The sequence below is a fragment of the Motacilla alba genome, chromosome 15 (genome assembly GCF_015832195.1).
Source record: "Motacilla alba alba isolate MOTALB_02 chromosome 15, Motacilla_alba_V1.0_pri, whole genome shotgun sequence".
NCBI classification, from domain to species: Eukaryota; Metazoa; Chordata; class Aves; order Passeriformes; family Motacillidae; genus Motacilla; species Motacilla alba.
Window position 1 is genome coordinate 9440591 of NC_052030.1, and position 14310 is coordinate 9454900.

The 14310-nt window shown below is 49.9% G+C and overlaps 1 protein-coding gene across 2 annotated transcripts in view; it reads right to left on the reverse strand.

Moving 5' to 3' along the window:
- Positions 1-12898, reverse strand: part of GRK3 (G protein-coupled receptor kinase 3) — a 61750-nt gene extending 48852 nt beyond the window's left edge. The window contains exon 1 of one of the 2 annotated variants that reach the window (XM_038151949.1): positions 12304-12898. In XM_038151949.1, the coding sequence (XP_038007877.1) occupies positions 12304-12416 (113 nt within the window). In that variant the 5' untranslated portion in view covers positions 12417-12898. The remainder of the gene's footprint in view (positions 1-12303) is intronic. The other variant, XM_038151950.1, reaches the window with a different exon arrangement.
- Positions 12899-14310: the final 1412 nt, after the last annotated feature.

A 14310-nucleotide genomic window follows, 5' to 3' on the forward strand; every position in this document is an offset into this window, starting at 1 on the left:
TGGAGGCCAAGCACCACATCAAGTCAGACAAGAACTGGGAGGGCTGAACACTGTTAATCAGGTTTGAGATGATGAATTATTCAGTGACGAACTTGCTGTTTATTTGTTCATTAAGAACTGGGTCTGCCCTCTGTGTATTTTAACAATCAAAACAAAATGCTGATTTTAAATGAAGAGGGAGCAGTAAATAAGAGATTGTGGAATCACAGAATGGCTTGGATTGGAAAGGATCTTAAATATCTTGTTCCACCCCCTGCCATGGGCAGGGACACCTTCCACCATCCCAGGTTGTTCCAAGCCCCATCCAACCTGGCCTTGGACAATTCCAGGGATGGGACAGCCAGACCCTCTCTATGCCAGGACCTCACCACCCTCACAGGGAACAACTCCTTCCTAAATCCAACCCAAATCTTTTGCCAACCAGAGCCTCCCCTCTTCCCTCTGAGCTTACAGAGGAGCCACTGGAGATGAACAAGCCTGGCAGGAGCTCCCAGAGCCCAGAGCTCCCCCTCCTCGCCGAGCCCCTGGGCGCTGCCATCGCCCCCCGGCACCGTCCCGTTCCCACTGCCCACCAGACCAGCAGTAACAGAATAAGCCTTTCTCATAATAATGACATCAAGGAAGCTTCCCTCTGCTCCAACGAGCGCACTGCAAGAAATTACATCAACAGATCTTCAGTCTAGACAACGGGAGAAGATAATGAAAATTTAACGTGTGACCGAGGCGCCCAGGAAAACAGGGATTGTGTAAGGAGCAAACCTCTCCAGCACCTCCTCCTCTGCTGACATCCCGTACTTCTGGTCTGATGGATAACGTCAAAGGAACAAAATGTCTTTTGCAGCCACAGAAACTGAACAAATGTGTAAAATGATCACAGGCTACAGGAGTCGGCGCTACGTTCCAGCTCCTCAACACTGCTTTAAAATCATTGCTACTTATCCATATGAATAAATAGGAATAAATGACAGGGAGTGGATTATGACTATCCAGAATAATCACCTGCTAATTCTCACATGGAAGTCACAGGTAGAAATCTTCTGGAGTTCAAAGAATTGAACCAGAGTCCATGTATCCTTCAGAAGGATGGAAAATTTTAAAATGGAGGTTAGCACATTCCACAAACAGGAAGAAAGGTTCTCTCTCTGCTTTAGTCTATCGACTCATTAGTTGCCCTACACGTAAACAATCTGGGATTAAAAGCTGCATTTCACAGAAATGCAGCCATTTCTGAAAAGCTTTCCCTGGCCAGAGATGCCATCAGCCCAAACCACGCTCTAATGCAAGAGGTGGCCGTTTCTGCACGAGTTCATCTCAGTTCACAGCACGATCCACCTTAATAGCAGCACTCACAAGGAGCAGAAACAAAAGTTGGCTAAAAACAAAATCCAGGGAGACCTCAGAAACAAAAGCACATCCAACTGGACTGCAGCAAAACCTTTTGTTCTTGTATTCTTTTCATTTCAAAGAGGAAGAAAACCGCAAACAACAAAAAATTCAGGAACACTCCATTTACCATCCACATACCACAAGTCAACTGAAGTACGTTTAAGGGAAGTCAAAGTCAGGCCTAAACTTTGATGAGAAATGCAGCTTGGACCCTGGGTCCCTATTTCTGGACGTCTTTATCTTCACTGAAAGCGTGGTCAAGCATTGGAAGGGGTTGCCCAAGGAGGTGGTGGGCTCTGCATCCCTGGAAGTGTCCAAGGAACATCTGGATGTGGCACTCAGTGCTCTGGGCTGGGTGACAAGGTGGGGACCAGGCACAGATTGGACTCAATGGTCCTGGAGGGCTTTTCTAACCTCAGCAATTGTGGGATTCTGTAATTGCTGGTTTAACTGGGAGCCCTTTGCCACTGGCCCCAGGGAGATGCCCAGCAGTGCCTGGGCGTGGGCAGCTGGGTGCTCTTGCACTTCTGAGAACCCCTGGGTGAAGCTGCCCCCAAAGAAGGAGCTGAGCAAACACCCCAGGGCTGCAGAGCAGGTTGGAGCACACCGCCAGCCCCAAGCAGGCAGAAGATGACTTATCTGCACCCTCACCACACCATAAACTCTGCGAGCAGCACAGGTTGCTCCAACCTGGCCAGCTCCTCCACCTGCCCAGAAAAGGGATCAATTCAAGCACGAGCTGAACAGTCTGTTGAAAGGAGCTTCAAGCTGCATCTTGGAGCTCTAGTTACTCCAGCCTTGATCAAAGAAACCCGCTGAAGAGCAGCCTTCAAGGTTAAGCTCCATTCTGGGATTAAACAGCTCTCACTGTCTGTGAGCAGCCTGGCAGGGCACAGGCAGCAGCCGCAGTGCCAAGGTCGGCACAGGCGGAAAACGTCTCCTTGAAAACACGTCTGAAAAGCTCAGAAGAAAACACATTATGTCCTTTCTAACACAGAAAAGGCCATGTAAGGCAAGAGCATCTATGATCCTCCCTCTCAGACGAGTTCCAGCAGGAGCAGCAAAGCAGAAGGAGCCTTGGAGAGGAGCTCAGCCAAAGGCAGGACTTGTCCTTGGCTGCAGCACTGGACAACAACAGCCACTCCTGCTGCTCCCCAGAACACAGCAGTGACAGCCTGGGACTCCAAGGAGAAGCATGCCAAGCAGGAAAAATCAAACTTCTGCTGTTGTTTGAGTGTGTGTGCCCAAGGATGGCCACTGGAACTGAGGAACCGACCACAGGGCAGCTGGAGCACAGCCCCAGTGGAGGTGGGAATATGCCCAAAGCAGGATTTACAGAGGAAAGGAAAACAATCAGCACTCGTTCTGATACTTCTGAGAAAGATGGACAGGGACTTTTTCCAAGAGCATGTAGCAACAGGACATGGGGGAATGATTTCAAACTGGCAAAGAGGAGGTTTAAATTAGATATTAGGAAATATTTGTTCTGTGTGAGAGTGGGGAGGCCCTGGCACAGGGTGCCCAGAGAAGCTGTGGGTGCCCCTGGATCCCTGGAAGTGCCCAAGGCCAGGCTGGACAGAGCTTGGAGCAACCTGGGATAGTGGAAGATGTCCCTGCCCACAGCAAGGGGTGGAACTGGATGGGCTTTAAGGTCCTTTCCACCCAAACTATTCCACAATTCTATCAAAGTTCTGCTATTCACTTCACACAGACTTTGTCCCTGAAGTTCTTCTGAAAGTAACTCACACCTCAGAAAAGGAAATGGCACAGAATGAGGCAGTGGGGTGTATCCATATGTACAATACTCCTGCTATTGGAACTAGGTCAAGAAACTCCTTACTACTGCCCTTCCTACTGCTGGCTCTTAAAGGAGATTTAAATTATTTATCATCAGAGCAGATGATTTTTTTCTTGTAAATCAGTAAGAGTTCATATTTGTGGGATGTTATTTGGTGTACAGGTGCACACAAGCACATCACAGGTTAGAAAAACAATGGCCAGCACTGAAGAACCACATCTGCATTAAAAATGGGCAGTTCCAGCCATTAATATATTCTCCAATAAGTTGAAACAGGAGAACAGAAAAAATAAGAATGAAACAGCAGCTTCACAGAGACTAGGAGCTTAGTTCAGGATTTAACTCTACCAACATTTCCTGTACTGTGAAGAGCAGGTCATAAACTTGATCTGCTCAGATCTCCAGTCTGTAAAATAAAGCTAGACTTATTTTTCCCTCCCCTTTAGGTACCATCCCTCTGCCACATGTGGCTCCTGTATCCAACAGCACACAAAGTTCCTGATGTCTCCTGGCACGTCCAAATTAATAATTATTTCAAGAAAATGCCAGATATTCATCAACTCCATGGCCAGTGCTTTGACTGCCAAGGTCTGGCAGTGCCTGTCCCCTCTCTGCACTCCCAACATCCCGTCTCCACATCACAGCCACCTTCATTTATTCCTGTGTCAGGGGTAATAAAACACTGAACACTCACAAACCACTGAACCCATTTCATTCTGCTTCCTCTCAGCCTGCACTCAGCTCAAAGTTCAGCAGAAGTCAATACTTCTCCAAATGACTGGGCTCTCGGTGCTGTAAAAGCTGCTACACACGTGGTCACTGTGGTTCCAGCAGTGCATGGGGGCAAATTCCCAGCACAGAAAGGCAGAAAAGATCATTACACCATCTAAAGTGATAGATGTGTGTATGACTTGTAACCTCACAGAAGCACACTCAGTCTTGAAGATCTTTGCCAATGCAAATCCTCCTGTGAGTCAGTCATTAATTAATGCACGTGCTCGGCCTCATCACCCGGCAAAGCAATGAGTGACCCCAAACTCTGATTTCTCTCCATAAACACATCACACCCCACCTCCACGGGACTCTGCCATTCTCTGGCCCAACTTCACCCATTTCTGCCCCATTTTGTGCCCTCACACCAAGCCAAGTCGTTTCACTGCAGCAAATTAATGCTCTTAGAGCTGTCGTGGGTGATTAGCAACATATTTCACCCCAGAGCCCTGTGGGATGGAAGGGATTAGAGCTCAGCAACACCTGCCCACACCCCCTCCCCTCCCCGCATCAGCAGCTTCACTTATGCAAATTATTTTAATGAAGAAAGTTTACAAGGAGGGAGCCAGAAGCTGGAGTTTTGTAGCTCCAACTTCACAAAACACCAGCCCCAAGATCCTTGAGGCATTATCAGCGCTGAAATCTGAAACTAATATAAAAGCTTCTAAGTACATGAATTTTGCAGGAATAATTACACCAAATTGCAGTGTCAAGGACTTGCCCTTCCACCAGATTGCTGCTGCTGAGAAATTACAAGAAAGGGAAATCAGAGCAAAATCACATCTCCTCGCTCTGACTGCAATTAAGGCATTCGCCAGTCATAAATTACTTTTTTTTTTTAAACAAACACAAAATTACTGAGGACGTGCCAATTTTTTTCTAATCTTTCTCAATCTCAAATGTTTAGAACTTTCTTTGCAAGTAGCAAGTATAAACCTTGACTGAGAGACCAAGAACTACGGCCAACACTGACAGACGCCTCTGATTTATTTATTCATTTATAAGCTCAGGATGCAATTTTACAGAGGTTTTAAATGTTTACTTCCACTATCCAAATCCATCATAAAGTTGCTAAAATTGGACCAAAGATCCTGCCCCAAAGGCCTCTGAACTGAAAGCATGACAGGGTCAACAAGTACAATTCAAAGCATTGGCAGAATGGCCCAGAGCCACCACAGCCTAAAGTGGGTTGTTTTTTTTCCTCTTTGTACAAGTGCATTTAAAAGGTTTAGCAATGCAGGATGGATCAAAAGTGAAAACTGGGATGAAATATTTAGCCTAAGAATCAGATCTTTCAAAGCTTTTTTAAACATCAAGTTAAAACTACAGGGATGTCCCTGTACTTCCAAACAATTAGGAAAATCTCGGGTAAAAATCAACAAACATCAAAACCTTAAAAAAAAAAAAAAAGAAAACAAAAAAAGGACTGGTGCACAACACAGAATTGCTTCAAACATGAAAATGAACAGAGGAGGACAGAGAAGAAATGGAGAAGCCAGAGTCTTCTTTTAATTGAGTTATGGGATTTTTTAGGTTGGAAAAGCCCTCAGAGATCATCAAGACCAACTGTTCCCACAGCAATGCCAAGGCCACCACTGGCCCATGTCCCCAAGTGCCACATCCACACAGCTGCAGGGATGAGGGATGGAGACTCCACCAATTTTTGGGATCCTGAAATTCCAGGAATTTTGTTCCCTATTCCCAAGTTTCGTGTTCCCAGGGTAGATTTTTGGGTGGATTTTGGGCCTCAAAATGGTGAAATTTGGAGGGAAAAGGACCCAAAATCCACCCAAAAATCCACCTAAATCTCCCCTGATGCAACTTGAAGCCATTCCTGGGTGTCAGCTGGATCCAGCTCCATTCACCACCACCCTCTGGACCCACCACCTAAAGCTCAGTCCCACAGAGCTCGTTTCCCCTGCTGAAATTGAGGCAGAATCACAACAAACAGCAGCCAAGGCACATCCCAGAGCTGTCACAGAGGTCCCCTTGGGACAGGGGTGTCTTTCTCCAAGGTCTGAAGCGCTGAGTGTTTCACCGGCTTCCCTGGAGCTTTTTAATTTCCCGGGAGGAAGCAGGAGCTCTTTGCTCATGTGCACCTTGAGCAGAGGTAGAACTCCCCTGAGCACCCAGCAATTCCCAGCTCCTGGTGAGGCTGCAGGAGCTGGGAGTGCAGCTGGTGCCTGTCTGCTGTCACACATCCCAGACTCGATCCCTGATGATGGCTTTGATCTGCACAGCTCCACCAGATCCTGAGAAATCCACCCTTTTCCCAGCTCCCTCCTCAATAGGACATGACACGTGCTGACAGGACAAATTCCTGGCGTGCTGGAAGGGGGCTGGGGAGGCTCTAGGATCCTTCAAATGCTTTCAAAAATTGTTATTTATTTCTTCAAGGCATATTTATATAGGTGTTTAGTCAGTATTGGAATGGTTTTTTTGGATAAGTATGGGGTGAAGCTCCTGTGGAAAACAGCTGTATTTTCCAAGCTAGGAACTGCTGCTTTTTGCACCAATTTAGTTCAATTAAATTCTGTTATTTGGTTTATGCACCTGGACCTGACGGCTCCTGATAGGCTTTCTACTAATTTTATTAATTACCAACAAAATAAAGCTATTATTGATAAGGAGATTAAACCAGGCCATTCCACATGATTTCACCAGAACAGAAACCAAGGGCTGCACACGCTCGTGTCCTGATGTTATAGTACCAGCGTTGGCTAAAACCATTTCACACAGGAAGGGGCACTGAAAAGCCATCAGCTATAAAAGGATTAAGAGCTATAAAGTTCATTAATTTTACTGGAAAAAAAAAACATCTGGCAGGTCCCCCAGCCCCTGCAGCTCACCTGCACCAGATCAAACGAGTGCTTCACACCTGTAACATGACATCACATTTCAGCAGCTTTCCCCAAAAACACATCTAGAATCATCCCTCTGTTTTTAGCACAGGAACAGAAGGCTCCACACTGATCTCCCCCCAGTTCACTGTGATTTACCCTTTTTTTTTCTTACTTAAGGTAATGACACCCGAGGGAAGGTCTGTGCTGCAAAACACACGCTGCAATCCTGCAGCATCCCCAGGGAGAAGTAATTGGAGCATCTCTCTGAAGGCCAGATCTCTCCTTCCTGTGCCCAAAGATGCTCCAAGCACCGGATGCTCAGCAGCTGAGACAGTCAAGGGTCTCCAGTGAGGCTCAGAAAATTCAGCTTCAACTCCTGCACCTGCCCAAGGTGCTACATGTGAACAAAGGTACAGCAGGTATTTCCTAAGTGGCTCCTGATCTGTGCAATACAGATAATAACAAGCTGTCCTTCACCCAGACTCTCATTCCTTGTCTCTTAAAGCTCTGCAAAGGACTTCCATCCTCCTGTGCTCTGCTCTAGAGGCTTGTCTGTTATCAAAGTATGGGATACTGCAGGTAGAGTAAAAACTGAATTCCCAATAGAGAGAGAGAGAGCACCCAAACAGAGCCAAGAGCAGCACCCACAGCAAGCAGGAGCCCTCCCATACAGCCTCCCACACTGACAGGCCATAATCCATCCCCAGGCATGCATTCTTCCCAAGGAAAGTGCTGGAGTACAAAGCTGACTTGAGATAAAAAGCAAGTACACGTTGTCAGCAGCCCCAGCATTCTGTATGCACACCCAATTATTCTGAGAGAGCCATTTCTTGCTGCCTTCACAACCACACACTTCTGCTGATGGGAAAGCAGGGAGGCTGAATTTTCAACCAAAACTTCACTACTCTGTCTCCCCCTGAGCTAATCCACCAAAAATCACAAGTGTTCAGCCTTTCTTGTGCTGTTAGTTCAGAAAAAAGCAAATTTTCCCCCTTCCTGAAGCGGCTCCAAATGAGCCCTCACGTGTGCCTTTTCACACTAGCAGTGTAGATAGCAAGATAAGCTTCAGTTTACTCATTTAAGCTTCAGATTTTGGATATCAGGAAGAATTTCTTCATGGAAAGGGCTGTCAGGCATTGATTGGAAGGAGCTCCCCAGGAAGGTGCCCAAAATTGAACAGTTTTCTTACAACAACAAAGAAGCACCTAGAGAGACACAGAGGGCTGACACGGGCGGAACAGCAACAAAAATGAAAATTACACAAGCAATTGTCAGGAAAACGTTCCCAGAGACAGCAGGGTAAATGAATAAACACAACCCGGAGGCGTTAAACAATGCCAGAGAAAACACCACCAAAGTCACCCAGACTGACAGCACAGACAGGGGAATGTGAGCCTGCAACTCGCAGATTTACAGAAGTTTCACAAGGTGCAAGAACTCCCTGAAGGCCACCTCAAAGAATGAAGTGAAATCCACAGAAAAGAGCAAAGTAAGGCCAAGAGCACGGAATTACAAAATCAGAAGCAAGAGAGAAAAAGAGCAATGATGCTTAACCCTGAGCGGGAGATGTCGCTGGGATTTCAACAATATTCAGCACCAACAGAGGAGGAAAATAAATTACAAATAGCTCAGGATAGAATTGGGAAGGCAAATTGACCTCTGTGTTTTTCAACAAGCCTCAATCAGAGTTTTAACAAGCCAGTTTGAATGCTGGGTGAGAAAGCAAAGGGCACATCAACCACCCTAGGAGAAGCAGCTGGGTACCAGGGGCCAGAATTCACCCCTACAAGTGAAGACAGGATGATAACTAAGGGAAAATGTCATGTTAAGAGCATGATTTTTACGAAAAAAGTGACTGCAACGTGCTCCCTTTTCCCCCACCAGAACAAGATTCAGAGGAACACAGGAGACCAAAGAAAAAGATGGGGAGAAAAATCAGAATTAACTTGAAATAGAGGTAATTAGTGAAAGCAGGTTAGAAAAGGAGAGATGGTATGAGAAATATCTACAGCCTCAGGGAGAGAAGCCTGGACAGATGGATTCTGTGTTTTGTTACCATGCCCGTGGTATTTGTATACCAAAAGCACCCAAAGCTTACGTGATGTTTATAGCAAGAAAGGTTTAATGTCAACTTTCCAGAGGCGCACACAAGAGGCTTCTGCAAGCCCTGAACCCTCTCCCATTTGTTACCTGATTTTTTGGACCATTTTTCTCAGCTTCACATTACGCAAATCCTTTACTCAGACCAGAACAAGCTGCTGGCAAATAAAAACAGCTGTTCTATAGTGCTCTTCCACTCCCTCTGACCAAAATAAGGGAAATGTAAAATCGACATGGAAAAGTAAAAACCCTCAGCAGCCTGCTGAATAGCCAAAAAAATTCAGAGTGCAGTTAATTTACTCCTTTCCCATCAAAACTGAAGATATTTGAGAGCAATGCTGCAGGATAAGATTTAGGTTTCATATGTGCTCTTATTTCCACAGGGCTGACTTCCTTCCCATTCCAGGCCTGATTTCAGCAGGATATTCTGCCTCTGACAGCCTTTCTGCCCACCCATGCGAATCTCCCTGAAAAACAGGCTTTTAGGAAACAATGTACAACAGAAAGATACCACAGCTCTCACAGCTCTTGGCAAGGCTCTTAGGAGCGAAAGGAGGAAATGCAGAAGGGAAGGAAAAGCAGATGACAGAGGATGGAAGAAGGGTTGTTTTGTTTTGGTGCTTTAAAAAAACAAAAACACACTAATCCTCTTCCTTAGGCACTCCCGGCTCATTAGTGTTTTCTGTGCTTCCTCCCCAAACTGTGATATTTAACGATTTCAGGACAAAACCAGTCTGAGGATAATTCAGGAAAACTCAGCAATAATCAGCCCTACGGCCAATAAACTCTTCACCCTCATAGTTTATTTGCTGCTAAGCCTTGGCCTGCAGCCTTGGAATTCATTCTGCCGGCACTACAGCTATTTCCTTGTAAACAGGAAGCCCCCTCAAATTTGCATTACAGTAAACTCATTTGTTTCATTTAGCCTCAGCTTATCTAGGAAAGATAAAAGGGTGCCGACAGGTGTACAGGGCTCCAGCAAGGAGACAAGGGGTAAAACCTTTCTAATATTTCAATAAGAGATAACACCAGGGCGCTGCACCCGTCCCTGGGCTGTGGCTGCCCACCAGAGATAAACCAACACCTTCCTGTGAGCAGAGCACTGCAATAATGCAGGCACATTTATTCTCAAGCATGGATGTGATATTCCAGTGACCTTCCTGCTCTCTGTCCCAGTGACAGCCAGGACTGATGGCAGAGATGGCTGCACACCCAGCGTTACAGAGCCAGGCTCGTGCTCCTCCAAGGAGCTGCTCACACACACACACAGAAATAATGAATATCTGGAAAAATTGTTTGATTTCAAACAAGAGAGGACTCTGTGTGTTGTATTTTTTTCTTCCTGTTACTATATCAACCTGCCTTTAACCAGCCGATTTATGTCATTTTAAATGAATCACTTTGCCAGCGATACAGAATATTTCAGTATACCCAGCACACCATGTCTGCTCTAATGAGAGGCATCAAAAAATCCAGCCAGAAGCCAGCACAAAGATATCTGACACCAGAATAACGGTCACAATTTCCTACTGTATGAGGAAATCCCTGGTTTCAGTTAGAAGCTGAGATATTCAGTCATTTTGGGCACCCAGGAGCCGTTTGTGGTCCCGGGCTGAGGTAAGTCCCTGTTCTCGGTTGTGTCCATGCTTCCTTCCGCTCCTGTGCCGAGGGCCTGGCGTGTCCCTGTCCCACAGCACCACGTACAGCCCCAAACCTCTCCTCACTGAAGGTTTCTCACCTCCTGCAGAGCGTCGCACACCAGGGAGGGTGGCAAGCCACGCTTCTCCTGACCTCCAACAGGTCCTTCCGCAGGCAGCCCAAGGAGCGAGGCTCTTTGGCCACCGATCCCTTCACCTTCCCTGCAAAACTTCCTCTGGCACCTGGCTGCCTTTCCCACCTTGCGGAGCCAAACACAGGTGGAACCATCTCTCCCAGCTCAGGGAAACCACCAAGCACGTGAATCCTGGAGCAGGAGAGCAAAGCACAGCAGGTTCCTCAGGCCTCGTGCTGTGCTCGCTACGAGGCTTCCGCCGCGCTGGGCACGAGGGATGCCGGTGCAGGCAGCAGCTTCCAGCCTCTCCACAAGCACCAACCCTGCTGATATTCCTCATGGCATTGGGAGGACTCCTCCTGCCCTGCAACCCTCCACGTCCCACCTTTCACCTGCCCACGGGGGTCCCGTCCCTGCTGGGAACAGGGAGCAGCATCGCTGCACATCACTGAGGAGGACAGCACTGACATCACCAGAGGCGCATGAAGCCACCAGCATCCCCAGCAAAGCTGCACCTTGAGCTAACAGGGTGGGTGAAATGTCATGGATATTGTACTGCTTTTAAAGTGTAAACACACAACACGAGAAAAGCAGGCACCGTCCAGCAACACCATCCTCAACCAGACCTTAAACACAACAGCCAAACTTCCATCACCTGAGCTCTCCCTGCCCCTGCAAGGGGGATAAACATGGGCTGGGCATCCTTCACCTTCCCCTGCTCTGCAGCCTCCCAGCATTCCAGCAGAAAGGCAGGAAAATGAGTGAAGAAGTGGGAAGAGGGCTCCAGCGATCCCTGGCTCACAGCAGACAGCTAGGCTAGGCCACCAGCAGGCTTCCAAACTGCCTACACATTCTGCAGTAAAATTTGGTTTAGATTTTTCCTGTTGCAGCATTTTGTTTGCTGGCTGAATCTTCATTTTATATATGTATATATACACACACACACACACAGAGCCGTGAAGAAAAGGAAAAGCTCCGTTTTAATTTCAGCAATAAACAAGCGATGCTCAGGTGATTTTATAACAAACACATAACCACGGGGAAAAAAGCTGTTTTTGCAGAAGAGAAGCTGCTTTTAGCACCAAGCCTCATGCAAACAACCTCGGCTGTGCCAGGACACCCGGCTGCTCCCGCGGTGGGACCGGGGAAGGTCGGGGCGACGGAGCCCAGAGCTGCACCAGCACCTCTGCTCCGTGAGCCGCCTGCTAAGGGCGAGCTCCGGCCCCGTCCTCCTCCCGCATCCCCTGTCAAACCCCATGAAGCATCACCCAAAAAACCGCTCTGCGGAGCAGGCACGGCCAGAGCGGCTCCGTTCGGTGCTACCGACCGCTCTGGACGGAATTCCTCTCCGGCCGGACGGAGCACCGGGCTGGGGATCCATAAACCCCCGAGCTGCGGGGGCTCGTCCCTGCAGGGACCGGCGTCCCCCCTTCACCCGCCGAGGGACCCCGCACAAGTTGTGGCAAATAAACACACGCATTCAACGCATCCAGCACACCCAGCCCGGCGCCGCGCTCGCCAAGGCCGCCCCGGTGCCGGCGGAGGCCGCGGGGGCACGGCCGGACCGTTATGTCCGGCGCGGGGAGGGCGGCGGGGGCCGGGCCGGGCCGGGGCCGCGGCGGGGCGGGCGGTACCTGGGCTCGGGCAGGGTGATCTTCTTGCTGGCCCTGGCCGCCGGGGTGCTCTTGCTCTTCTCCATCGCCATCAGGTAGCTGACATCGGCCAGCACCGCCTCCAGGTCCGCCATGTTCCCGCTCCGCCGCCGGGCTGCAGATGGAGGCTCCGCCGGGGCAGCCGCCCCCGGGGCGGGGGTTGGCGGCGGGCGGCGGCGGCGGCTCCGCCGGTACGGCCGAGCGGCTCCCGGTGCGCGTGTGCGGAGCGCGGGGGGCCGCTCCCGCCTCCCGCCCTGCGCCCCGGGCGGGCGGCAGGAGGGACGGACGGACAGACGGACGGCAGAGGGAGGGAGGGAAGGAGGCAGGCAAGGAAGGAGGGAGCCCCCGCCGCGCCCCCCTCAGCGCCCGCCCGCCCCCGCCGGGCCCATGGCGGCGGCCGGTCCGCCCCCGCCGCTCGCAGCCTGCGCGGCCCCCGCGGCCCCGGGCCCGCCGCTCGCAGCCATGGGCGGGCGGACCGGGCTGCCCCGCGGCGCCGCCCCAAATCCCGACATGGATCGGCGGCGGCCGGAGCGGGCGGCGGCCGCGGCACCCGCGGGGCTCGCCGGCTCGGGCACGGCCGGGGGGCCGCTCTGACGGGAAGCTGCGCCCGCCCCCCGATCCCTGGAAGTGTCCCAGGGCAGGTTGGGTGCAGCTTGGGATAGTGGAAGGTGTCCCTGCCCGTGGTGAAGGGTGGGATGGGGATTTTAGGTTCTTTCGACCCCAACTTCTGTGGGATTCCACGGTTCCGCGAATGGGGAGCACCAGAGCCGGCTCCAGCCGCGGAGCGCTGAGCTGCCTGCGAGCCTCAGCCCCCAGTTGGACGCATAAATTCAGAATTAATTTCCTCATAATTTATTAAAGCGCGTGCATAACAAAAACAGGATACTAATAAATGGATCTGTGTGACACCCCATCGGTGCTCGTTGAGCCGCTTGCTGGCAAATAATGATGCAAAACACGGCACCCAGGTGTCCTCAGGCTCTGAGCAGAGATCCCTGCTCGTGTTCCTCCTTCAAGTAGTAGTAGCTCCACTGCAGCCAAGCAGATATGCAGATTTTAAGTGCTTTCTTTTCTGAATTTCGTCAAATATGTCATAAATAATTGGCTCAATGAAAGGCTAAGTCAATGACAAGTCTGAAGTTTGAAACTCAGCGTGTTTTGAGTTCTTTTCAAGTGCCGCCACTCCTCCTGCCTACATCTTTATGAAAGTTAATGATCTGATTAAAGCGAGGTAGAGCATACAGCTGGGAGGATTTCACCATGTGCCTCATTATGAACCGTCTGAGAACCTGCTTTTTGTTGAAAATGTTAATTTAAGCCGACACTTTCCACCGGAACACATCCACTGGGGAAGGTTTCTCCTCCACCGGTGGCCCCAGAGCAAAGCCGAGGCTCAGGGTGTCCAAGCAACTGTGGAAGGGAGCAGAGGAAGACTGAGGGCACGTCCCTCCTGGAAGTTCAGGGTGAAGTCTCCCACCAGCCCTGTTTAAGGGTTTCACTGATCCAAGCTACCCCACGGAAAGGGGTATTTTTATCTCCTGAAATCCCCTGGGCTGCCAGGACTGCTGGGGCTGGCTCTGGTTCCCGTGGTTCTCCAAAAGTTCTTCCAGTGCCTCCACGTGGGCTCCCCGTTTGCAGGGGTGTGATGGGAGGGAAATTCCTCTCACCACATCCTCAGTCTTGCGCTGTGACTGGACACGTGCCTTGTGCTGGCTCTTCCCAGGGGACTCCCCGGTTTTGGCTTCTGCAGCTCCTCTGCCCAAATCCACGGGAAGAGCCGGGTTTCATTCCCTGAAGCAGCAGCAGCAGCACACGGGGAGGATCTCAGCGCTGACCTGAGGGTGTTGCTAAACACCCCAAGCAAACAGAAACCATCGCCCGGGTGAGGAGGGCCCTGTGTTTGCTCAGAGGTTTGGATGGCTTTACAGTGGTGGTGACAGCAAGAGCAGCCACCAAGATGTCCCTTAGGATTCCTAATGCTCTCCTATT